Genomic DNA, 26,985 nt, shown 5'->3' on the forward strand with positions numbered 1-26,985 from the left:
TGACATCAGCATTACAGCAGACGAGGCCTGCTAGCGGTTATCTTGCACCTCGCGTCCTCAAACCACCCCGTTCCCCTCACTATGAGGTGTTTGATACTCATCACATGGTAGAGAGGGCAGAAACTATATTCCTTGTGTCAGACATTGTTATACAATAATAAATGATTATTAATAGTGTAATTATTATTATCAATAATACTTTGAATATGCATACATTTGTGTAATATTTATAAGTACGCTAACTTTCAAAAGTTTGGGGTCAGTAAGATTCTGTAATGTTTTTGAAAGACGCCTCTTATGCTCACCAAGGCTGCATTTATTGATCAAAAAAATACACTAAAAACAGTAATTTTGTGATTTTTTAAATAACTGTTTTCTATTTTAATAATTTCTTCCTGTGATGGTAAAGCTGAATTTTCAGCATCATTACTCCAGTCTTCAGTGTCACATGATCATTCAGAAATGATTCTAATACGCTGATTTGCTGCTCAAGAAACATTTCCTATTATTATGTAGACAGTTGTGCTGCATAATATTTTTGTGGAAACCATGAAAGTTCAAATGAACAGATTTTTAATTGCATTATAAATGTTTTTCGTGTTACTCAGTAAAAGTATTAATGTCCTTAAAAAAATCTTACTGACCCCTACATTTCTGAATGGTAGTGTATATTTAAATAGATATATATATATATACACACATACACAGATATAATGCAATGTAACCTGTTACAGTATGAGGCAGATTGAGTTCGGTCTAATACACACAACACAGCTGAAGGTGGACACAAGGTCAAATCGGTGAACCGTGATACAAAGTCCCAAAAAAATCACTTTACCATTGTTTAAAGTGCAGTGAAACACATTTTGATTATAGTTCTCAGCCTTTCAAGCATGAATATGAAAAGAACAAAAAAATCTCTTTGTACACACTGATGCCTTTTCTCGGAATACATCATCTTACGCTTTTCCTAACAACATAAGCCAGACCTCATGCATTTAAAATGCCACAGTACGTTGGCGAGATATACAGTGTTTAACAAATGCATCACCGCTTCGGCCGTTCTCTTGCAATTTAAATGACACTCAACCAATTACATGTTTTAGTGCTGCAAATGTGTCTGCTTCGGTCCTCTTTGCTTAAGTATTCCTCATGAGGATGTCAGTGAGTGGGAGAGAATCTCTCGTGGAAAATAAGGGCTTTGTCTCCCAATTTGCTCTGCTGATTACCAACACGCAAAAGCAAGCAAATACATCATACTGTGAGACTTGTAATGCGCAGATTACACAAGTGCATAAAGTGGGTTCTTGAGGTTTTTATTTTGTATCTACAGCCATTTTTTTGTGCATGGCAAGTGCTTTCTTAAAGGCACAATATGTAACTTTTTTGCTTTAAAAATAGCAAAAATCACTATATCTATGTTATATATATTTTTTTTTAGTTGTATACTTACATTATCCCGACTGTTTCCAACAACTTTCAAACCAGGAGAAATTTGTAATTTAATTCGAAGACACGTCCCGTTTCTTTATTTCCGTTTTGTCGCCGTCAATGGCGTCATATCCGCGTTGTCCCTGGTTTCCGCTCGTACTGCCATAGCAACCAGAGAGCCCTCTGATAGTAACCAAGGCGACAGACGTGGACAACTGTGTAGTTCGCAATGTCTATTTGCAAGCTGTTGTTGTTTCGTTCAAACATTATGGACCATGGCAAGCAGACTTTGGATTAAAAAGGAGAACTAAAACGAGAATCAATATCAGCGCAGTGTTTTCGAGATGCCTAGAGCTCCCATAGACAGTATATAAACGAGAGCTCCACGTCCGAGACTTCGACCGCTACATGTACTTTATTAAACAGGGGAGCACATTTACATAAAACTAATCAATGTTATATAGTTCAACAATGATAAAATGTTAGAATATGATCTGTATGTTATTTTAATGTTGATCTAGCTTACTGCTAGTCTCATACAGACAAACTAACACATACATTTCAACACATTCAAATGCAGTTTAGTGTGCTAGTGTAATGTTAGACCAAGTGAAACAGCGCTGCGTTACCTCACAAGTTTAATTTGTCTAATAAACTGACCTGTGAGTTGTAATTCTGCACTTGTGTGTAGTTCGGTAGAATGAAATGTCCATATTCCTTTTATATCTGCGGGACTCGCGTCGCGTGTGGAGCTGATAGCTGTCTCTTAGCAATCCCGAACTGCTTCATATCACAGTCATGAGAAAAACATCGATGTATTCAGTCATCCATAAACATTATTAGATCGGTCGGCTTGACGCTGTCGACAAGATCCATAATTCTTAGCAAATGTTGCGTCATCAAACTACGCCTTTGTTATTGTAAAGAGGTTAGCGACCCCTAGCGGCGAAAAGTTCCATATTGTACGTTTAAAGGGTTAGTTCACCCCCCCCAAAAAAAAAAATCAATTACTCACCCTCATGTAGTTCCAAACCTGTAAGACTTTCATTCATCTTCGAAACGCATATGAAGATATTTTAAATAAAATCTGAGACCCTGTCCCAAATGGAGCCCTAAGCCCTTGCAATCGTCTTCTGAGTCCACAATCCTTTGTTCGTGACGTAACACCACTTTGACTGCTGGGGAGAAGTTTGCTATGGAGTTCGCAGGCTTGCATAAACCGAACTTGTGTATCACATGAGAACGAACCTCATTGGTTCTCGCACGACAAGCGAACATGTTTGAGCTTCCGTTTACCACAACTGAGGGTATTCCAGAAAGCAAGGTTAACTTACCGTCACATATACCCTGAACTCTCAGTTAATTAACCTAAACCTTGCATACTTGAAGTATGCAGGTTCCAAAACCAAGTTCAGTGATCCTGGAGTATGAAACTCAAGAGTTAACGCTGACCACACAAAGACATTTCTCAACCGAGCGCTGAATCCAGGAGTCACCATGGAAATGGACGCTAAGGAGGCGCTTCTTCTTTTGTTTAAAGGCGATTTACATTCTTTACATTCCACCTACTGGGTGGTTTTGCTATCTTTTTTTAATCTTATCTTTTAATCTATCATTAATCTTTTTTTTATTACTGTGAACAAGAATTATATTGTTTGTTAATATATTATTGTGTGACATCTGTTATGCTCACTGGAGCCTCATCATGTGCTGAACACCTCTGAAGTAAACTAACCCTGGAACAGATCCTGTTATGTTCAGAGAGTAAGTTGCTGTGGCTTCATACCCTGAAAGTTACCTCTGATTTTGGAACTGAAAATTTAGTTTAACTGCAAACGTTATATAACCTGTTTTCTGGAATACCCCCAGATGTGTGTTAAAGAATGTTTATATGTAAAAAAAAGCCTACATTAAATCTGTTTATCATATAAAGCGATTGAGTCTCTCCAGAACATTTTGACTAAAACGCTCAGTTTATATGGATTAGTTTTACTATCTCTTTATGAAATAATTGAAGTGTCAAAGTGATAGTTGTGTAGACTGTCATTAGAGGGACAGAAATGTTTCATTTAAAAGATCTTCATTTGTGTTCCAAAGATGAATGAAAGTCTTACAGGTTTGGAAAGACATGAGGGTGAGTTTTGGGGTGAACTATAAACTTTAAATTACATTGTTTTAGATGATGGTTCATGAAGAAGCCTGTATTTCTGTATGGTCCAATACAGTCTATTGTTACGAAAATGTAATAAATTACAGATGGCATCATACACATTATAATGTTCCAGTGAGAACTTGACCTTTGCCTAGAGAGACACACAATACAGTTCAAGTAGCCTACTTCAACCTCTGCACTCAGTGAGCATTGCATTTATCTGGGAAAAGTCAGTGCAAACATCTGTTATATATCAAGATATTGTCTAATTTATTCATATAGAAGATCCATCACACGAAAATGTTATGTAGACTGGCTGCAAAACATCATTACATCTATATAGTTACAACCAACAACATACCTGCACCACTGCACCAATATTTAAATTAGTAAATTAAAAATTAAAATATAATAATAAAAATGTAATATAATTTGAATGAACGTTTTCTTTCACATAAATGGAAGGTCAAAATCTTTACACTTATATAGTGACAAAACAAACAACAAAGTGCAATTACCTTTATCAGCACTAGTAGTCCAGGCAAAATAGCGTTTTATGACAGACTAATTGTAAAATAATTTTTTGCAGCTTAGATCATTTCTATGAGGTGTCCAGAACAACATACTAAAACTCCTAAGAAATCCTAGTTGAGGAAATATGTTAAATTCTCCTCAATCCGAGATGTGTGCCAATAAGGCCAGGCAACAATACATCCCATGGGGCTATTTTTTTCCTTTACTCCTATCAAAATGAAACTTTACACATGTTTTAATTACAGTCTTATAAACTTACATTGTTTGAAAATATTGCTTTATAAAGGAAATGTTCCTAATTCTGAGTAGGCCTATCTGAATTTTTGTGTAGGCTAGTCCACTGGTAGTGTACATAGGAATTTACTTTTTGAAATAGTCCTAGTTATCGTTCTTGGCCTTACGTTTCAAAAGAAATATGCTTTAACTTCTAATTTCATCTGACATTACCTAGACTATTAACTCTTTCCCCGCCGTGGAATGAATTTTCTCAAGTATAGGTCTCTGCAGGAGAGTAATAGGAGTTACCAGATCAGTGGATCCATGTTTTACTGTTATATGGTAGGGGGCGCTATTACGCGTCTTCTAGTACAGATTAGAATCTCCGGATCAAAAGACAGGTGAACATTGTTGCCAGACGTACATTAAAGGATTAGTTCACCCCAAAATGAAAATTTCCTAATAATTTACTCACCCCAATGCCATCCAAGATATCCACGTCTTTCTTTCCTCAGAGGGAGAGAAATTATGTTTTTTGAGGAAAACATTTCTGGATTTTTCTTCTAACAATGGACTTCATTGGTTACCATCGTTATTAAGTCCAAATCAATGCAGTTTCAAAAGTCTTTGAAGTGTTTAAACGGGCTGTACGCAATCACAGCTGAAGAAGAGGTTGTTATCTAGCGAAACGATAGGTCATTTAAAAAAAAAAAAAAAATGATTTATAGACTTTTTACCTTCAATAGTTCGGATTGAGCTGATCAACAAACGGACAGGGAACTACGTCATCACGTTGAAAGGTCACGCATAATAAAGGTCCCCATATATAAATGTTATGTTCACTTAAAGGTGAACTAAGTAACTTTTTTACCTTAACTGAACAGCTTCGGAGTCATTGGAATGGTTATATTACTTATTTCGGGTTGAATGGTGGTCGTTTCGCACCCCCCTGGTGCCCGTGAGCGGAAAATACGCACTTGCAACTTTGGGGTGGCGGGCTGCCGGCCGCCGCGTCAGGAAGTCTCGCGTGACATCAGGTCTCGCGATGTAAACAATTGCTTTACGGCCAAAAGAAATCTGCTAAAATGCCGTCATTATTGCGCTCCCTCACACTGTTCAAACCCGAATGAAGAAGACGTTTTAAAGAATGTCCCATCTGCTTTGATGTCGTTGATCTACTAGCCTCTGGTGTCTGAGAATAGCCAACGAGTTTTTACAACAGTGTTGTCAAATATCTATTCCGAAGCTGTGGGGGAGCTCTAGAGAGAAACCTGCGAGCAAAAAGCGAGAATACAGCGAAGAAATCCCGAAGTTACTGAATGCAGCTTTAAAGAAATCTTATTAGTATACTTGCAGTATAAAACTACTAGTATACTTATAAGTTCACTTGCAGTACAGATGCAGTACAAACGAGAAACGTAGTTGGGAACTAGTTGTGCACTTAAAGTTTACTACTGTTACACTAACACTGAAACGTATACTTTTATATACTAAAAAGTGGGCCAATTTAGTCCCAAGCAGTATTGAAATAGTACACAAGTTTACTACTAGTACATTGATATTAGTATACTTACTACTTAAAGTACTTAAGTATAGGCTACTTCATAAAATGAACTTGAATTACTTTTTTTTCATAAGGGTAGTGACAATCAACAATATACATATGCCTGCATCACAATTGCACCAATATTTAAATGATTAAAATTAAATATAATTACAAATATAATTGTAATAGTACAAATAATAATTTTAAATAATTTTGATGAATAATTTCTTCCTCTTAAATGGAATGTCAAAATATTGTCAAGGAGCAGTATGCCGACACGTTTGTCCTGTCTGACACTTTCAGATAAGAACCCATTGGCATTACTCCTTTCCAGGTCACTGGACAGCCACACCGCACCGACAAAGAGCTGAAGTGCCAAGACATTGTGTTTCACTCAGGAGGAACGTGACCCAGTGAACACTGACCTTGGACAGATGGGCAGTGTGCTGCAGTACATTGTTGAATGAAGGAGCGTGAAGACATGACTTCAGTCACAGATGTTGAAAGGTAAAAGTAAATGCTGGCATGGCACGTGCTATTGAACATGTCTATTAATAAACACACAGGCCATGCAGCTTAAAGACGATTTCGCATTTTTGCATAAAGACTGTTTTGCATTGTTCTTGTTTTAAATGACATGACAGTGAATAAAATAGTTTTTTATTCAATCTTTATTCCCCTTTTTATTCTTTTTTCTTTTTAACTTAAACAATTTTATTAGGGATGGCTAAAGCACTTAAAGTTTATGTCTTAACAAATAATTGTAATATTTAACACTACCGAGACAGAAAAACAGATTCCAAGTGCAGAAAGATTTAACTTTCTTGTGTACAACACGATGGAATTAGCAGACTTAGCATACATAAATATTTTGGAGATAAAGTCTTGTGTTTACAGACTATGTTAGAATTCCCCCCTGAGCATTTTACTGGCAGCTCAGTTCTGCTCTATTAATCAGCTGACACACAGCTTGAGTCTTCTTTACAGTGACTGGTGGGAATCAGAATGACTCATCTTCACGTGAATGGTCAACGTTGACACATTTGTGACTTTCCTTAACGTTGTATAGTTTTTTTCCACTGAACTATATACGTGACCTTTATAACTTCAGGTTATAAAGCTAAGTGTCAGTGCCCTTGATCACACATAATGTCATCCCAACTAATAGTTCTGTCAAGGTTTTCTCAAAGTTATATATATAACTTTGACTTTTTTATTTACATATCACTCTTATTTCCATTTACAACATCTCTTGCCAAAGAAAGAATTTAACAGAACTATTTAAAGCAAATACCTGCGCAATACACAACAGAAAAATGACTGACATGTGTTTTATTTTGGCATAACAGCAAATCCAGTACATTGCACTTTCTCACTGCTGACATTCAGGACTTACAGTTTGGTAGGCTGAAACAGGGCACCTGGAGACCTAATGAAGAAAAAAATGTAAACAACAGCAAAGCCCATTGTTTGGAAACTGTTTCCATTTTGGGTATCTGTGGGCCACTGTACATAAAGTATATCAAACAAGAGAAACTTGCTCCTCCAGACAGGGTTTTGTTAAAGAATCTTAAGACTTTATACAGCGTATGAAGATGCATATTAAGACATGTCACCAAAAATAGCCTGGCCATTATTTTTGTTAACTGTGGCATTATTGGACTTGCTTAAAATGACCAATCATTTCAAAATAGGGATAGTAGAGTATATTTCCTGCAAAATCTATAAAAACAGACACAAATGGCAGGCATGTATACATATAAAACATTCAAGAGGAGAAGGGATTCTGACATCAACACATCGCTAACATCAGTAATCCTCATCATAAGACAGCGTTTCTGGGTGAAACTTGAGGTACACATAGGTGTTGGTATGGTTATCTTCAGAAAGCGCACCTTCATGTACAGCGGCCCCAAAAAGTATTTACACTTAAAGGGATAGTTCGCCCAAAAATGAAAATTCTATCATCATTTAATCACCCTCATGTTGTTTCACTTTTCTTTTCTTTAGTGAAACACACAAAAAAAGGTAGTTTAAGAAATGCGTCAATTGTTTTTGTCTGAAATTTTGGTTTTGTATGGTTTGTAATGAAAGTAAATGGGGTCCAAAACAACACCATGGACCCCATCGAATTCCATTGTATGGACAAAAACAAAAAACAAAACACAGAGACATTGTACAAAGTACCTTCTTTTATGCTCCACAGAACCTGTTGGTTAAGCCAAAAGTATACTTCAGTTTTTACACGTACACTAGGGTATGTGTATAGTGTGCGTGCCATAAATCATCAGCATAGTATATGCGTATAGGCTATACGCGTAGCAATGTGTACTCTGTATGTGCAGCTTGAACATGAATTTTTTTGCAGTATTTAGTTTTTCCACAAGGTAGCGACACTGCCCCTTTGTTTCACAGTTGAAAAAAAAAAGATGAGACATAACAACAAACTACTGGAGACGACAACAACAATATACGACCACATTGACAAGAGCTTGGTGAGGGGTTTAAGAGATACATGCAATAAACAACATTTTAAAAGACATTTTTATCGGCCATAACTTCTGGAGAGAAATAGCACAGACACTGGACAAAGATGAAACTTTCTAGTGCACATGTGTAGACTAGTGTACACATACGAGATGTGTTCATGTCAAAACTGAAGTATTCTTTGGGCTTCAAAATTGCACTTGGTTTAATATTTTGCTATTGACATTGACATTTACAATTGACATTTAACTTCACTTTTTAACACTGAGAATGGTCATTTGAAAGCACTCGTCTTTGAGTACTTCAATGTCAGTTTTATAGGCATTCGTTTTGACTTCACTGTAGAAATCAGGCTTCTTCATGGCCAGGGGCGTCTCTACGGTGAGGGATGCCCCCATAAGCGCCTCTGGGCTTTGGCCCCGCTGGAAGAGACCCAAGAGGGTGGCCAGGGCCTGGCCCACGTCGTGACGGGCGCCTTCGTTGACAAAGCAGTAGAGGATTGGGTCCGCCACGCAATTGAGGCTGGTGAGCGCCAGAGTCACGTGATAAGCACCAAACAAGTTCTCCTCGGCGCCACAGTCGCAGGGGTTGCTGAGGAAGAGCACGCTGCGCCACAACAAGAGGACGTGGTAGGGAGCGAAGCAGAGGAGGACGATGAGGATCAAACTGAGGGCCAGCCTCTTGATTTTGGCCTTCTCCTGTCGCTCAGTGGAGACGTTACCACGCACGGCTCTCAGGATGCCTCTGTACGCTGCCAGCATCACACCCCAAGGCACCAAGAAGCCGAGAAAAATGCGGTAAAGGTTCATCCCGGCCACCCAGTCCTGCATGGGATACTTCTCGAAGCAGAAGGTGTGGTTGAATCGGTCCTTGAAAAGTTCGTCGTGGAAGAGAGGCGCAGAGTTAGCCACTACTTCGGTTATCCATACAACCGCGCTGACCAGTAAGGCTGTTTTGACCCTGCGGACTTTAGCGAATTTCAAGGGATGAGCCACCGCCAAGTAACGATCCACAGATATGCAGCAGAGGAAGGCGATGCTGACATAGATGTTGGTGTAGAAGATGAAACCGAATAGCTTGCAGGTCTCTTGCCCGTGGATCCAGTTGTCATGGTGAACGAAATAGTCGATCCAAAGTGGCAAAGTGGCTATATACAAGAGGTCAGCCACCGAGAGGTTCATCAAGTAGATCCCCAGCTCGTTCTTCTGCCTGACCTGCATATACGCGGCCCACAGGGCCATGCAGTTGGTGGGTAAGCCAAGGACGATGACTATAATATACAGCGCCGGCTGAAAGAACTGGTCTATGTTCGAGGCAACATTGCACGAGGTTGAGATGTTACACATGGTCTCTTGCTTCCTCAGAGACTTATATAATCATTGAAATTGGCTGAGGTTTCTACGGTCCAAACTCAAGCCATGTTTAAAAATGAGACTAAAAAGTCAAAAGGTTTCCATTTTGCTTTCATGTATTGTATAGGGAGAGTAACACTGTAGCCCACTCTGGTCTAGCATGGTGGGCCTGACATGTCACATGTCTCTACCACATTTCATGGCTAGTGTTTTAACCTCTCGGAGGGCTCAGAGGTCAAATACATGACCACAAGAGAACATGCCATTAATCCTTGTGAAATGATCACCTTGGAGAGGTCTCTGGTAGGGTCAGGGTTTTTTCAGCAGAATGAAATGGTCAACTCCATCTCTGAAGGTCGTACAATGACTAATCTTCTTTGGTCTGTCCAATAACATCAATCTGCAAAAGAGGAAAAAGAGCAATTATGTGAGGTTTAGAAGTCACGCTTCATTATTTATGAGTCGCTGAAAATTTTCTGCGATCTTTGTTGTTGAGAAATGTTCTCTGCAGGGCAGTGTTGTGTATTTGGTAGATTAGATTTGCTCTGTGATACAATGAGCGTATGTTTTCCTATTCCCACCTCTAACCTTGGTCATCCTCGCATTAGCATCTGTTTGTTTGTAGTTCAACTGAATTAACATTTATTACAAAGCTCCATCTTGTTTTTCAAGGTTTGTATCTGCTAGTACAAAATCTCCAGGAGGTTTCTTTCTGTACAGGCATTTGTGTAGGTCTTGGAGGTACCAAGGAGGTATTTTCTCTCCTTAGATCAAGCAGATTATGGGCCCTATTTTAACGATCTGAAACGCAAGTGTCAAAGCGCAAAGCGCAAGTAACTTTGTGGGCGGGTCTCGGCGCTGTTGCTATTTTCCCGGCGGGATAAATGACTCTTGCGCCGGGCGCAAATCTAAAAGGGGTTGGTCTGAAGTAGCTTCATTATTCATAGGTGTGGTTTGGGCGTAACGTGAAATAAACCAATCAGAGCATCATCTCACATTCCCTTTAAGAGCAGACGCACTTTTTCCTTGGCGTATTGCTATTATAACGGCGGATTTGCCAGGCGCGCGTCAAGAGCGGTTCACAGCCGAGGAGAGCAACGCTCTCTTCACGGCCGTAAAAGAGAGAGAAGTGACATTGGGGATGGGAGAAACACACCCAAATTAGCTTCGGCTAAACAGGCATATAATAATGTGGGTAAATGTGTAAGCTAGATGTATGCTTTTATAATAAATTATTATATTTATAATAAATTATCTATCTATCTATCTATCTATCTATCTATCTATCTATCTATCTATCTATCTATCTATCTATCTATCTATCTATCTATCTATCTATCTATCTATCGTTTGTAATAATATGATTTGCAAAAATGAAAACTGCTGCTTCTGTGTAGATTAGAGAATCACAGTGTATGAGCGTTTGTGCACTCTATACATTATGGTCAAGCATGCGCCCTTAAAATGATAATGAACAACGCGCAACGCGCCACTGACTTTAGACTAGGTTTTTTCTGGCCAGTGGCGCAATTGTTTTATGGAACAGTAAAATAGCACCAGGGAACGTTTGCGCCAAAACACGCCTCCTTTTTTGCGCTGAACCGCCCAGAGAGCGCAAGTTCATTCCCTAGTTTAGCGACGTGCTTCTGTGGAGGGAAAAGCGCGCTTTGCGCGGGTGCAAAATAGGAATGAAACATGCGTCGGTGTACAAAGTCAATTGCGCTGGGTGCAAGATAGGGCCCAAAATGTACCTGCTAGCATGAGGAAATTATGCAGAACATTATGACTTGACAGGTGACCAATATGCTCCTTGCACATGCAAGCCTTTTTTACAAAACCTTTCAGTTTATACAGTATTTCTGAGAAAAGCGCCTCAACAATAAGGATTTTTCTGCTTGCCTACCAAACAAACAAAAATATATAAATTATTCATATTTTATGAATTTAAAGTAATAATCTATATGTTACCATTTATCTTTTAAATGTACAATTTTACATTTATTATCTTTTTTTTTATTATGTCATATTTGTTACAAATACTTCACTTTCACTTCCATAATTTGTCACATGTAAAGCACTCATCATGGAAAGTTAAATAATAACTGGTACAAATGGTACAAGGTAAATGGTGTTGTTGTTAAACCACAGTGATGTGGCACAGCTACAGTGTCTGGAGTGAAACCGATTGTTTATAGATTCACATAAAAATTGGCTGTGCATAAGAGATAAATGAGAGATGCTATAGTGTGCAAACTAACTGGGTATCTCAGACAAAAGAGATGTGCATCTCTTAGCATCCATATAACAAAAAAGACTGCACAATATTATTTCACAAACACATAAAAGAACCGAATATTCCCACAAAATGATTCTAGTGAAATTTTAGGTCTTTACTCTTAAAGTAAATGTAACTAATTTTATAACTTCAAAGCAGGTCAGTGTTCAGACTCAAAGGAAATAGCTGAACAATGTGAAGAAATGACTCAATGTGATTCAGGCTCTAGGGATAACGGTCAACGTTCCTAAACCATAAAACATCAGTTTTTTCTGAACTAAAATAATTGTCGTTCTGAAACGTCTCATCCTACGGTTTCCATTTCAGAATACCTAAGATTTAAAGACTGAGTCTTGATGACAACTTGAACTCAGAACTCGGAACTCACAACCTGAACTAATTGCATTATTTAGTTACTTTTTATGGAAAGTAATGCATTACATTTCTTTGCGTTACTTTTTTCCCACCTAGGCTGGGGTTGCGTGGTTTTTTTTAATGACAAAAAAACTAAAACAAACAAAAGTTCTATTTTGGCAAATGTAAAGGTCCTTTCACACCAAAAGTGAAATGAATAGGTTTTAGGCTTAAGGAAATGCAAATTCACACAGGTCTGTACAGCAGAGAGCATAGCTCAAACAAAAGTAAAGTAATTTTATCTTATTCATATGGTTGAATTGGATCATCAAAAGTCAGCAGCAAAGACATTGTTTAATAAAGTGAGATTAAATACATAAAGTATATTTGCATAATTTACAGTGTAATTATTGCAGGTTTGCGTAGTATTCAAAGTTTGCATTTCACTGTTTTTATTATGCATGCTTATATTTAGTCTACATGCTCATTATTTATAACTACAATAAGCATCATGTTATCACAGATCACACAACGCCTCTGCACTTAGTCCTGATTTCTGTCAACATGAGGACTGGACAGCTGTCAGTCAATAATTGGGAAAATAACTTGCATTACTTATTTAAAAAAGTAACTCAGATATTTTGTTGTAAATTTAAAAGTAATGCGTTAAAGTTATTTAAAAAAGTTATATGATTACGTAACTTGCTTTACTTGTAATGCTGCTCATGAATAATAAGTTCAAAATATTTGCATGTATTTTTTCACAAATTAACCATACAATGCTCCTGTGCTTTTAAAATAATGAGTATTAAAATATTTAAAGATTTTAAAAGTATTATAATACTATATTAAATATTTTAATATACTTAACCCTTTAGGCAGGTACCATTGCATCATTTCAGTGATACAAAGCAGAAAAAGATTTTATTTCAGTTGTTCCAGAAATGTCAATTAAACAATCGAGTACAATTTTTTACTCTAGAGAGGTTTGAGATTGAATTCTCTTTCAATGTGGTAAAAACACCTTATCATGTCTTTAACCGACCATCAAAAACAGTGAAACAAACAGATCAGGTACCAGAGAGCTTTCCTAGTGTGTCACCAGTTTTAAGATATTGCTTATGAGCCTGATGCTTTTCAATCAGTAGGAAATATGAGATAACAGCAGAGGACCGCTACCCTGCCTGGGGCCAGAAACGGTGACCGATACGCCAACAGGGGTTTAAAAATCCCTGACCTAATCCAATCTGTCATTCTGCTTCAATATCAATATCTCACAGTGGCAGATAACAATGTATCCTTTAATAGAGAAAAACAGAAAGCACTACAGGGTGAGAAAGATTTAAAGATGATGGAATGTAAACTACTGGAAAGTTGTCAACCCGACTTCATTTTCATTCAGGTTGGGAGATAAAAAGCAAGGGGGGGGGGGCAGAACTGGCTCGTACGATGAAGAAAAAAAAAGAGATCTCTCAGATTTAAATACAGTTTGTGTGCATTTACAACTCTTGATAATATCAAAGTTTGCATTACACAAAAGGAGAAGATCTTTTAACACAGTGTAAACAAATATCTCTGGCCTTTGTCCATGATCACTAAAGCAACATAAAGCACAAAATAAAGACCTGTTTCTCTATTTTCCCTCTATAGGCAGGTAGAGATTATGAACAAAACAGTGAGACGTCAGTCCCAATAACTCTGAAAATGAGGCCATGAATAATCAGGGACACCTGCACAAAGGAAGTGGTCAGTGATACTATCACACTCGTCTCAATATTGACACTCTAAAGTAAAAGAATTGTCCCTATTGTCTCTAATGAGACAAGAAAATGCATCATGGAGTGTCATGGTGGAGTCATTAAAAAAACATATTGCTCAATAGAACTGGAATGATGTCTGGAAAAAACCCCACTGGATACAAGTTAGACTGTGGTTTACAGCTACGACAATTATGTAATCAGGAAAAGTGTTGATTACAGCATTCCATTTCAGGTTACTACCATTGCATAATGGCCGATCAGGGCTGTTTAAATGAGCCTTTACCTATCAGTAATGATAACCGTTCCTATAAGTGTTTTTTATATTTCTTTTGGATTTGTGGTGGCACAAAAAAATAAACAAACTGAAATGCAGGACTCAAACATTTGTGTGAAACTCTACTAATGAAACAGAAGTGTTCTAATAGGGTTGCGTTGTTGGCTTTCTCTAATTTACACAAAATTTGAATAACGTCATAACCTGAAACCTGTTGCACTATGTGTGTTAGACCACCAGAGCGAATACGTTTCCATTGTAACAACGGCCATGGCTCGCAGCTAAAGCTCACAAACAATTTATGGGTCATTTCTTGTACTCACTTTTTAAAGATCTCAAATTATTGGCTCTCCATAAGTTACTCATTAGTTTATGGCTGTAAGCGTGGGCCTGAGTTGAGGGAGGCAAAAAGACAAAAATGTCAGAAGACAGTAGATTCTCCATTCTGTTTGATAGATATGTAATCCAGCAGATACTTGACACTTCTTTAAAATAAATTGAAGCTGTATGGATTCAAATATAACAATATAAGGCATGATTAATGCAGAAGAAACTCTTCTTTTCAGCAAATGATCAGCGAAAGGAGGTGTTTGATTCAACGGAGGGTCTATTATAAAGTAGGGAGGGCTTTATTGTCCCAATAAGACGGCATCCATTTAATGATTTTATTAAATATAAACATTTATACTTATGTTGTAAACATTATATATATGTTGTTATTATTGCATACTGTTTTAAGGTATACATTGCCTGTATCTGCCACTATTTAAACTAAGTATAAATTGCATCTAATAACTTTACACTTACTCCAAAGAACTAACTACTATTTAGTGCAAAGTAAATATTGCTATTTTCACTTAGTGTAAATAGCCGCTGCCATAAATAATTCAAACTCAAACCTTGGGACATGTGTCCAACATGTGATTTGTACAACTATGGCACACTGAGTGTACGATATTTCTGCCAACTGTCAGCATCAGTAACTACACACTTGCATCATATTTTCACCAGAAATAGAGGGACAGTTCACCCAGAAAATGAAACTTCTGTCATCATTAACTCACCCTCATGTCATTCTAAAAAATATGTTTGTTTGTTTTTTTCTGTGGAAGATAGATAGATAGACTGGAATAGTTCATATGTAAATTACTGACAAATACAAAAGCTGCCTTCCCAGGCAAAGATTAAGCAGTAATGTTGAAGGTACAGAACATACAGAACTTATTTAATGACAAAAGTTTCTGATCTATTAGGACACACTGCCCAAGGGTAAAGCATGTTGCATAAGAAACATTAAGTGTGGGCAGTCACCAACTATTGCTATTTCAAAAAAAGTATCTATTACAAAAGCTAGGCAGAATAATATGGTTTTCCTCCATACATAAAAAATGCTAATTAATTCTTGCAAAATGTGATCACGTTCCGAGAAAGCCTGTTTTATAGGTTCAATTTTAAGTGTTTCTAAATACGGTAATTATCTTAATCAAATCAGCCTTATTCCCACCGGCTAAAATGTCAATTTTGTCATCCGCTCCTGTGGATACAGTTTTCGATTTGTTGTGTGAAACACACTTTTTTTGTGTGTGACAGACTGGTACGTGCAGGGAAAATTAATAGGAAAAGGAAGGCTTTGGACACTTGACCCCTGAATGACCTGGTCTCCCAAGGCACTGGCTCTGTCATGAAATGACAAATGTTGTTATTGTCCAGTTCGAAGAATAAATTGAAGGTTTCTGTAAAGAAGCATGCGGAAATACGTTCTGAAACAAACAGTTGCATACATGATGTAACGACTTGCATTTTTCGGTGCGCGAGCATAACTAAGAGTGACAAACTAGTTTTGGACGCTGCCAGATGGATCTTGTCAGAGCTATTAACAGCTTTATGTTTTGTGACAGTCGTCCCTGTGGTTCGCCCTGTGGGGTCGTACTAAATAATGAGTGTAAACACAATGGCCTTAACAAGACCCTTCTTGCCTCAAATCTCCCCCCTTCCTGGTCTGATGGGAAAGACCCCAATGTTATCACAGCACCCTCACAATAACAAATACAGTTAGTATTTGAAGAGGAGAGCCGGCAGCTTTCCAATCAGGAGGTGCTGAGAGACGGGTCTTTCCGCTATTTCTTAATGAAAGAGCTGGAGAGAGACGGGGAGAGGGAGGAAGAGAAAGACAGGGCGAGAGAGAGGCATCCAGAAAAAAAGGCTGAATCTAAAATAGAAACGACTGATTATTCATTTATTCACTCATTAGTGGGAGATCAGATCACGGATACAACAGCCAGGCCTGGCAAAACTCCTGGACGCACAACAGACACCGGGGTCAAATAAGGTTCATTAAAATGTCCACGGGAAGGACAAAAGGACAACTAGATCTAAAGCTAGATAAAACCCTATATGAAGCCCATATCAAAGGTGACAACAGATGTACCCAAGTTTATAGATGCACAACGACACAAATTTCCAATAATACCTGTTATAAGGTTTGTGCAGCTGTGGTACAAGGAAACACCAGAAAATGACCTGTATTCCATGAAAGTGAAAAGTTCTACAACAGGCTGAGTGAATGATTCGACATTGTTCCTGAAATCGCCCAGCAGCAAGAGCTCAGTCAAGAGCAGAGCTCAGAAACCTTATTTTTTAAGAAAAATCATCTTATTAAACCTTAAAAGTCCTCTCCAGTTCTCACTCAAGGCTTACAATCACAAGTCTAACAGGTTGTTTCACCACAGTTATTGCATGCCACATTACGAGGGGAAAAAACACACGTGAAAAATGCAAATGAAGAAATGCAGGTGAGAACTAGCATGAGCGCACGATAGACCGATATATTGCATTTTCAGTGGAAAATAAATCATTCCTGCTTTCACCTTTTTAGTGAATTTTGAGTAAGTAGAGTCAAATAAGTGCTCATTTGTCCAATATGTGTACATCTTATTTGCTGTCATTAGACAGTATGACATACATCAATATATTTACATCTCTATAGATATTGGTATCGGCGTCAACCATTGCAAAAACCCATTTTGGTCAACTATATATAATAAATATGCATACAGTTCAGAAAAGAAGCACATTTGTCCTGTCCTTTAAGACTAATGGATTCACTGCTGTCATATCAGGTTCATGCCTAGCCCTGGAGAATACAGCAAAAGGCGAGGTCAAGTCCTGTGGTTAACTGCTTTTTCTAGATTGTTGACTAGTGAGATTTGACACCTTTCCCTGCTGGTATTCAACCAATTTCTTCATCCTTTGTAACACGGATACATTTCAAAGAAATAAAAATCTCTTCTTGGTAACACACACACACACACACACACACACACACACACACACACACGCACACACTCATGTTGTGTTTTCATGTTTTATATGGACTTTCCATAGACATAATGATTTTTATATTGTACAAACGGTATATTCTATCCCCTTACGCTAACCTTACCCCTAAACATACCCATCACAGAAAACTTTCTGCATTTACATTTTCAAAAAACATCGCTTAGTGTGATGATTTATAAGCTGTTTTCCTCATGGGGACAAAAAAATGTAACTTTTAAAAATGTAGTAAATCTTATGTCATTGAAATATCTACACTATTTGTGATTTATCATAATTTACATACTATTCAATTTAAAACTATTTCAAACAGCACTTTTATAACTATTATTTTCTATGCAATCAGATTTTGTGACCTACATGGAATATATTTACTAAACATTAATTTGTCACATCGCAAAATAAATAAAGATAAAGATGATTAAAAAGATCACTTATCCTTATACATTCATATCACACACCTTTGTGACGAATTAATTTTTTTTAGTGAAACGTTATTTATCTAATAATTTATTTCAGACAATTATTATTAGATAATAGTTTCCTCTCTATTTAAAGATGCTATAATAAAGTATGTCACAAAGCAACTTATATTAAATATATAATATATTTTTTGTAATTTATGATAGACATCACACACAAAGCACAGAGTAAGTTTGCTGTCAACTTATATTTTCCTACTCAAGCTTTCAAAATGAAGCCATGCATTCTGAACTTTTGTAACACCATTCAGATCTGGTTTAGCACCTGCTATGTATTTCCTCAGATATAAAGGATGTAACTACAAAGGCCATAACGGTCGTATACATGTTATGAAACCGAAAAAAAAAAGGAACAGGGACTGTCTATGCTCTGCCAGTACACTTTAAACTAATTTAATAACACACACACACAAACTCGAATAAAAGAAAATCAACTATTGCAAAACGGGTCAATGTGTCAGAATTATATTTAGCGATTAGTCTAGAACAGAACAGCTGAATATATTCCTGATGTTATCCAGACATATTTTCCCTCCAGCAGTCTTTCCTGTCCTAGAGTGAAGTTTTAGTGGAAAAAACGGAATCATTCAAAGATAAATGTAATTACAGACTTACAGCATTCTGGTCCTGCGGTCTGCATTATCCAATAGTACAAAAGAGCTGATGAAGGTGTCATTACCAGTGATGAATAATATGGTCATTTTCTTTGAAACCTGGCTCCTTTAAGTGTGACATGATGACTTCAGTATGATGATAGTGGTGCAAGAAGCCCAACTAAACTTTTTTTACTGCCAGGACCCACCTGGCTGTTTAAACAGCAGAGGCTTTTAACACGAGAACATTGGGCAACTGAAAGGGAACTAATTCAATTGGGTCTCAGACTGCTCGGCATGATGAATAAGCAGGTAGCTAGGCAGGACACAAACTCATGGTGTCTACCTGAGGGCATAACCAGATCATTCAACGCACCATGCTGCCATCTGACAGTTTGAAAACGCTTTCCAATTCAGCAATGGTGTTTGTTGTTCACAGATGCACAACAAGATTGATCGAACTGAAAAATCAAGCTGATCAACTTAAATAGCTCAGTGAGCACAAGGCCAGGCCGCAAACACTAAAATACCTATTATTAATTCATTAACACAATGCTTCAATATTATACATAATGGCATGAGAGTGATAGAATCACTTATTGACCTTGCCTGTGTACATTTAGTCATTTATCCAAAGCGACTTACAAATGAGGACTGAATTAAGCGAGTCATCGTGGCAAAAACAACGCAAGAAGTGCTCAAAATACAAAGTTCAGGCATTGCTCAGAGTAGCATAAGCTAGACAAAGGAAAGGAAAGGAATCCAAAATGGTTCTTCTATCTTCTCTTTATTTTTTAGAGTGTAGGAAAGGAGAAAGTACCCACAAGCAATCACATACATTACCAGAAATGTACAAATGACCTTTTTGCTTGAGGACAAAATGACAGTAAACATTATATCAGTTATGGGCTTCATTTGAATATGCTTTTGTGACAATGTTGTGAGTCTAGAAGCAGATTTTTATTTTTTTCGTGGTGATTTTCAACTCTTTTTCCCTATCCTGACCCTACTAAACTATTTGGCCACTTCACTGTCACATAAACTAATGCATGCAATACTGTAGTTACATCAAATGTTTTCAACTCCAGAAAGGGAACATTTACACGCAACACACTCCACCCACATTATGTTTGTAGTAATAAACTAGAAGTACATGTACCTAGAAAAGTAGTCCCACGTGAAAAAGGATGATTTAGACAACTTTACAGTCAAAATAAATACATAACCAGGGCTTTACTAAATGATTAATTCAAGTGCTTTAACAAAATGTGTGCTTCACATTTCAACTTTTAAACCCTCTGGAATGCCGGCTCGCTATAAATCCATTGTAGTCGCGTTACTGTAACAGTTATTGAAGGATATGGTTTGCCTCCAACAATGAAACATAAGTGGAAAGCACACAATGACCAGGAACTGTCAAGCTCCAAAAAGGACAGCAAAAAAATTGGTTTATAGTACTCATGTGCTATTTATGTCTTCTGAAGCCATTATGATTTATATCCTTTATGCGAGGAACAGACCAAAATTCAACTTCCTTTTCTCAACAGCTCTCAAATGTCACTCCTGCATGCATGGTTTCAAACATAATAGTTATCATGCGTCTCATCACTGCAGCAATTTTTATAATGTGCAAACGAGAGTGAGATTTTTGTGCTGCTGTATATGGGGAGAATTTCAGTAAATAACAATTTCTGTCTTCACTCAAATCTGTCATATAGCTTCAATTTTTTTTATAAAAATAACACATCATTCATCATGGGCTTCTTTATTATATTAAATGGCCTTTTTATGTGTCTTTAAAGAAAAATCTGACTCAAACCTTTTCAACAGTAGTGTATATAAATAAATTTGGATATTGTGAATATCTCTTTTTGTGGATGAACAATCCCTTTTACTTAAGTTATATAGTTATTACATAAGCAAAGAAAAAAAAACTCAACTGACTTCCTTATATGTCTGTTTCTATACAGACGTGCACATATGCACACACACACACATAAGCAATATGCAAACATTCAGAGATAGGCCTACACAAAATGAAACTTCTTAACCTTTGAATTACACACAAATGAACCTGCTTGAGGTCATGATGACTATAAACATCAGTTATGGGCTTCATTTAAACAACTTCTGTGAAAATGTCAGGTTTTTCATTCATATTAATTGAACTAATTAATAGATTAAATTCTGATTTTGCCAAATCGGATCACTACTCACTTCAACCGTTAAATTAAGCGATACTTAACAAAATCTTCCTTTGTAACCACCGATCATTGGTCCTTTTTATTTGTTCTTGTATAAAAGAGAGGGGCAATGTGCTTTACAAGGAACGGTCCATTATATCAGTACACAGCGACCACATAGCAGAATGACCATGGCAGGTGAGCTGAGTAAGAACTGCCTGTCTCCCTTGGTATTGATTCAGGGTAGGTATTTAATCCTTTCCTAACTGTGTTTTATGCTCCATTGGAGAGGCGGCCGTGTGTCTCTAGAGAGACCAGGGCAGGCATCCTGCAAGGCGAATTAATGACTTCAATAAAAGTGCCACATTTTCCACTCAAGTCCCCAGTCAAGAGTTTTATTGGTGAGGTTTAATTTGGCTTAAACTGGTCGGCTGCTTTAGGCACGGTCACAAATGCTAATCACCTTTACCCCGAATCACAATTAGAAGAGGTATCAACATGACGATATGTTTTCTGAAGACAGAAAACATGAAGAACAGGGAGAAACAGAGCGAGAGAGAGTTCAACACTGGCTTCATGCTGTTTTTTTGATAAAGCTCAGAGGAAACACCTCCACATCTCATCTGGTGCATCTGGTCCACTTCTGCTATTGTTCTGTTTAATCTGCGATTGTGTTGACAGGCTGTAACTTGGCAGCAATGTAGCAAAGACGAGGAAATTGCTGGCACCTGCTTAGCAAAAAAACCAAAGCGATGTTTAAAAGGAAACTAGATGCAGTGTCATGCTGAGAAAAACTTCAAAGCAGAGACGGATTAGTTTATGTGACAGTGAAGTGGCCAAATAGTTTAGTAGGGTCAGGATAGGGTAAAGAGTTGAAAATCACCACGAAAAAGAGAGGAGAACTTCAAGAAAAATCTGCTTCAAGACTCACAACATTGTCACAAAAGTGTATTCAAATGAAGCCTGATAGAATGTTTACTGTCATTATGTCCTCAAGCAAAAAGGTCATTTGTACATTTCTGGTAATGTGCTTTGATTGCTTGTGCGTACTTTCTCCCTTCCTACACTCCAAAAAATAAAGAGAAGATAGAAGAACCATTTTGGATTCCTTTCTTTTCCCTTGTCTGGCTTATGCTACTCTGAGCAATGCCTGAACTTTGTATTTTGAGCACTTCTTGCGTTGTTTTTGCCATTTTGGATTCCTCAAAGAACCTTTCAGTGTACAGTTCTTAAAAATGAGGCATGGTCACATTTATCGTTGCTTGGCAAAATTCTGGTGCCAAAATCCAGTCATTTGAATAGGAAACCCCATGATTAATTTTCACATGATGGCAAGTTTTGTTCGCGTTCAAGTTGGTCATGCAAATTTGTGGTGCTGACCAACCGAAAGCTTCTTGGTATGAAAATGACCCTGTGACCCTGTGCTTCATGCATCGCTACCCTGTTGACAATGGACCTTTTTTGGTCAAGAAATGTTACAGAAATTTTGCTAATGCGACTTTGCCTTTAGTGTGAAGAACATTTCAATAATGTAAATAACATTTTTTTCCACTATAAAGAACCTTTTGTGCAATGGAAAAGTTAAAAATGGATGTTAAAAGTTCTTTATAGAACCATAGATGCCATTTTTTTGTTGTTTTTTAAACTATTTTTATGAATGCTGATAATTAATAGACAGGGTTGAGTCCTCCCAAACGTAAAGACACACTTCATTCATTATGTTCTAATAAAAGTCTAATAATAAAAGCTTAATAGGTCCTTCAAAAGTCCTTGTTGATAACAATGCTGATAATGAACATGAACTTGACAATAATTAACTGGAACGTGCATGTGAGAGGAAAATAGGACTAAACAACTTCTGAACCTGAAAAGAACATGCAGACAACAGCATCCTTATTTAAAAATTGTGAATTACACATATAGTTTTAGAAGCTTATCTTATCAATCATCTGCTATCGACGAAAGCCTGATAAAAGCTGTAGTTGTAAGTGCCAAAGGAAAGGTATAAACCCTTTTGTTCTGAGCCATCTAAACTGTCGACGGTGACCTAACCTCCGTATTTTATTCTCACACGTCAATACTGCCAGAAGTGAGTACACCAATAGCTTCACTAAAAGCTTCTACTTTTATCCAGAGGACCACAAGGGGCTGAAGATTACAGCCAATACAGAACGTGTTGAGTTACACCGTCTAATGTGGAGAGAGACAAACAACAATGTGCTTCATCGGAGACCCGCTGGACTGTTAGCGTTTTCACTTTTTACATAACCCATTTGACATGGTGGGAATGTTTGCACAGGATTCTACTGATCCAGCCATTCAAAAATTCAGCCGTGTTAATCATGATCCTGATCGAGCCTCCGGTTCTGAGAAGTGAGATGGGCATGCAAGATAACAAGCATAATGTCCGATGCTGTAATATGATATAACTTTACATGTGGCATGTTTCTGCTGAAGTCAGTCAGGTTGCTAAACAGATCAAAGCGCTCAATAGAACTCACTGATACGCTTAGCACACTGCGCACTTTACATCAGAGTTAGCTTTTTCCATGAAACTGCATTGCATTTATGGTAGGTGAGGGAAAAAAGACTGACCACATAAAGCCTTATACATGCGTATTGTTGAGGCAGTCATTAACCTCAGCCTTCGCTGTGAACTGTTGGCGCAATAAAATCTGCCACTACTGTAGATGTTTCAAACTACAAATTACTCCACATATTTAATTATACACTTAAATGTTATGAGTTCATTAGTAAGTTTGAAAACAGCCACTTGTGGGGCCACCATGCCACTGGGTTATTGCTTTCCTCACACAATCTGGTGCTCAAACCAGACATTACCCTCACAAACACTCTTATTAGCTCAGGCGGGTGGCACTGGAGCAGACACCTCATTGGTTCACGGGAAGATTACTCTTCTCTTCTAGTCATGCTTTTAATGTTAGTTCTTATCTCGCATCCCAAAGAGGGCAATTACTGTTTGCTTAAAAGGACTGATTAAATGTTGCGTTTGTTTCCTAACAAAACCGAGAGGGAGACACCATATCGGCCAAGACATTCCAGAAAACTGTTTCACGTGCCACATGCCCTTTGCCTCTAAAAGACCAGCCACGCGCTGGAGAGAACAAGATGCTGCGCGAAACAAAGTCAGCCACAAATTACAGCAAGGAGGAGAAGAGAATACACACATCTCAATGCAGAGCCACTGTATTGAATTCATATTGTATTACATCTACAGCTACTGAGCTGAAATGAGATATGAAACGCAACTGCTGTGGTGTCATCATTTGCTGCCAAAAAGGGAAATGCAATGACTGTTTACCTGATCCTTTCCTATCACAAATGTGAATGAAAATATATTGCATTGTACACAATACAACTGACTTGCTGTAAACACTGCCAAAGGCATTTTATTGCTTGTTAAATTGCTTGTTAAATCGTGAGAAATGGAGCATGCCATTGCACACAGTGTAACCCACATGTTTAACAGAGGAATTCAGTGGAAAGAACACTCGAGCATCAAACTAAATGTATTAATACATAAGCTATTATAACTACAGCATGACTGTTGTCATTTAAAAATGACCCCTTATTGAAAAGGTTAAATTTATGGCTCATGGAAAACATTTGAAGTTTGCAGTAGCCAACACACTGTAAATAAGTCATTCTACGAAAAAGGTGTCTTTTGTGTCTCTCATGAATAATGACTTTAACAATGAAAAGCTGACACCTGCTTTTACTGTGTGTTATTTTGGGTACTTTAAACAAAAATCCATTAAATGAAGATGCCATTGTGGCCTGTTGCACCCTTTAGCACTTATGTCAATCTTAAATAGTCTTCACTGTAATGATGGTTTTGTACAGTAAGCAATTGCTTACCAAAACCTTGAAATATGTAGAAATATCAGCATTTAATTCTCTTTTTAATAGACCTACTGTAAATACCCTGTAGTAAGCTCACCTCACAAGGCTTTTAATGACTAGCCTAAATGAACTGTAAAACTGTCAACACTGGTGCCATCAACCGTTACTACGTTTCTATTTCCCCATCATATTTTAAAATGTTTACAAAATGGAAAAGGCACCTTGTAGAATCACCCCAATAACTTTTATTATGTCTATGCAATATCAGCCTATAATGTCCATATAGCACACGCCTAAATTACATAATTTTAGATCTGGAGGCATATTAAGACGTGGCAATAAGGCAAAAGTACAATTGTGTTGTAAAGTTGTTAGGTATTGGAACAGTATATAGGTATTGGAACACTTATTTTAAGTAATTATTAAAGAAAACAAGATTTAATAGATTATAGCCTATATAACATAACCATTTATCATAAGACTTACATAACACAAGAAAAATCTAAATGATGACACTTACATGATAGTGTTTCCGTAGATCAATCACTTTACTGACAGTGACAGAGGTGATGTTTTCTGCATCTCCAAACAGCACGCGCAGCGATAAAACCAACACAACTCTCGCTTCCCTAACCAAAATGAAGATCCGGACAAACTCCGAGAACTAGATGCATTAAAGGATCATTATCTTCACATCACACCAGCGAAAAAGCAGAGACAACCGCAAAGTTGCAAAGCGCAAACTGAAAGTGAGCAGCTCGCAGGAGGTTGAGGAGAAATGTGACGTGCGTTGCGTTATCCAACACTGACCGTCCCATTGAAATACTGGCTGGCCATTTGAGATGGGATGCCACTAAACCAAAAGACAACCTGATATTATGAAGCTGTTATCTTACGTTTATCGTTTGCTTTATCGATCCATATCAGTTCATTTAACGTTACTGTTCCTGGCTAAATAACAGTCTACATTTGGCAGGTTCGTAGGCTACTAGCCTAGGCTATATAGGCTATAAAACAAATAGCTCTATAAAATAATATTATAATGTAAAATATGACTAAACATTTCTATGTATTTTAAATACCTGGACACTTGTTTCAGTGGTGATTTTAAGGGAACTGACTCATTTTAACAAACATTTGAAGTTCGTCTCGCTTGCCTGTGATGACGCGTTTTAACGGTCACACACACAAAAAAGCTAGTTAGCACTGCTGTGAATGTGTTTCTAATACAGCGTCTATGGGAGTGATGGTAAAACTTACATATTTCTCTCTTCTGGCTGCCATCATCAATCTCTCTCTATTTTTTGACTCCTTTTGAAAGTTGTGATAACACCACGGTGGAGTTTTCCCTTTGCTATTTGAGCAAATAGGAACACAAAAATAAGTATATTTAATGTAGTCTCTATTCACCGAAGTTTACATGACGACTTCTAAGAAACCCGGAAATGTGAAAAGGGTCAAACAGTGTGTTAGAGTGTAGCCAACAATGCGAGAAGGATAGGGGAGACCGGGGCACAACCTAACGCGCGGGGCTAGTTGTAATAACACCCTTGTTTTTGATACTTCCACACATGCCAGCATGATGAAACTTAGCCTATTTACTAGTTGCCATATCAACACTATATATAGAGAAAAAAATTGCGCCAAAATTCAGAAATCTTTGGAAGATATCACTGACTGAACATTTTATTTAACCATAGCAAAAGTAAATTTCTTACTTATGTTGATTTTTCATCTCTATTTTTGGTGTTTATTTTAAATTAGACAAGTCTCCAATCATTTTTATCTCCAAATTTAACAGTGGAGATAGTTCTTTAATGCTGATCTGACCACCTGAAGACACTCGGGGTAGGCCTATATCAAGAAAAAAGTATACACTTTATTAATAAAACAAAACCACATAATTGTTGTAGACTTGTGGGAAATTAATGTGGGAAAAAATAAAAACTCTGAACCCTAAGTAGATTTACACAAATTGAGAAAGTCAAAAAGCGTTAGGTTGTGTCCCGCTCTCCCCCTACGGCCAGCACTGTTGTTATGTATGTATCTCCTGCAGGCCAACGTGACTTTATCACGAGCTTGTTTTAGTAGCAGATTGGTTTGGTTATGTTAAGAAGTGCATAAAAGTAGGCTATATGTAGCCTAC

The 26,985-nt window shown here is 37.5% G+C and overlaps 1 protein-coding gene across 2 annotated transcripts; it reads right to left on the reverse strand.

Annotated features, from left to right (window-relative positions):
- Positions 1-7,194: 7,194 nt before the first annotated feature.
- gpr4 (G protein-coupled receptor 4) lies at positions 7,195-26,288 on the reverse strand. 2 transcript variants are annotated; one of them, XM_084419523.1, is made up of 2 exons: positions 26,100-26,288; positions 7,195-10,118 (listed from the first exon to the last, which is right to left on the reverse strand). In XM_084419523.1, the coding sequence occupies exon 2, from the start codon at positions 9,710-9,712 to the stop codon at positions 8,618-8,620; it is 1,095 nt and encodes a 364-aa protein (XP_084275649.1). In that variant the 5' UTR covers positions 9,713-10,118; positions 26,100-26,288; the 3' UTR covers positions 7,195-8,617. The 2 variants fall into 2 exon arrangements, with proteins under 2 accessions (XP_084275649.1, XP_084275648.1); XM_084419522.1 differs by lacking the exon at positions 26,100-26,288 and adding an exon at positions 25,360-25,646.
- Positions 26,289-26,985: the final 697 nt, after the last annotated feature.

This window comes from Rutilus rutilus (genome assembly GCF_951802725.1).
Source record: "Rutilus rutilus genome assembly, chromosome: 9".
Lineage (NCBI taxonomy): Eukaryota > Metazoa > Chordata > Actinopteri > Cypriniformes > Leuciscidae > Rutilus > Rutilus rutilus.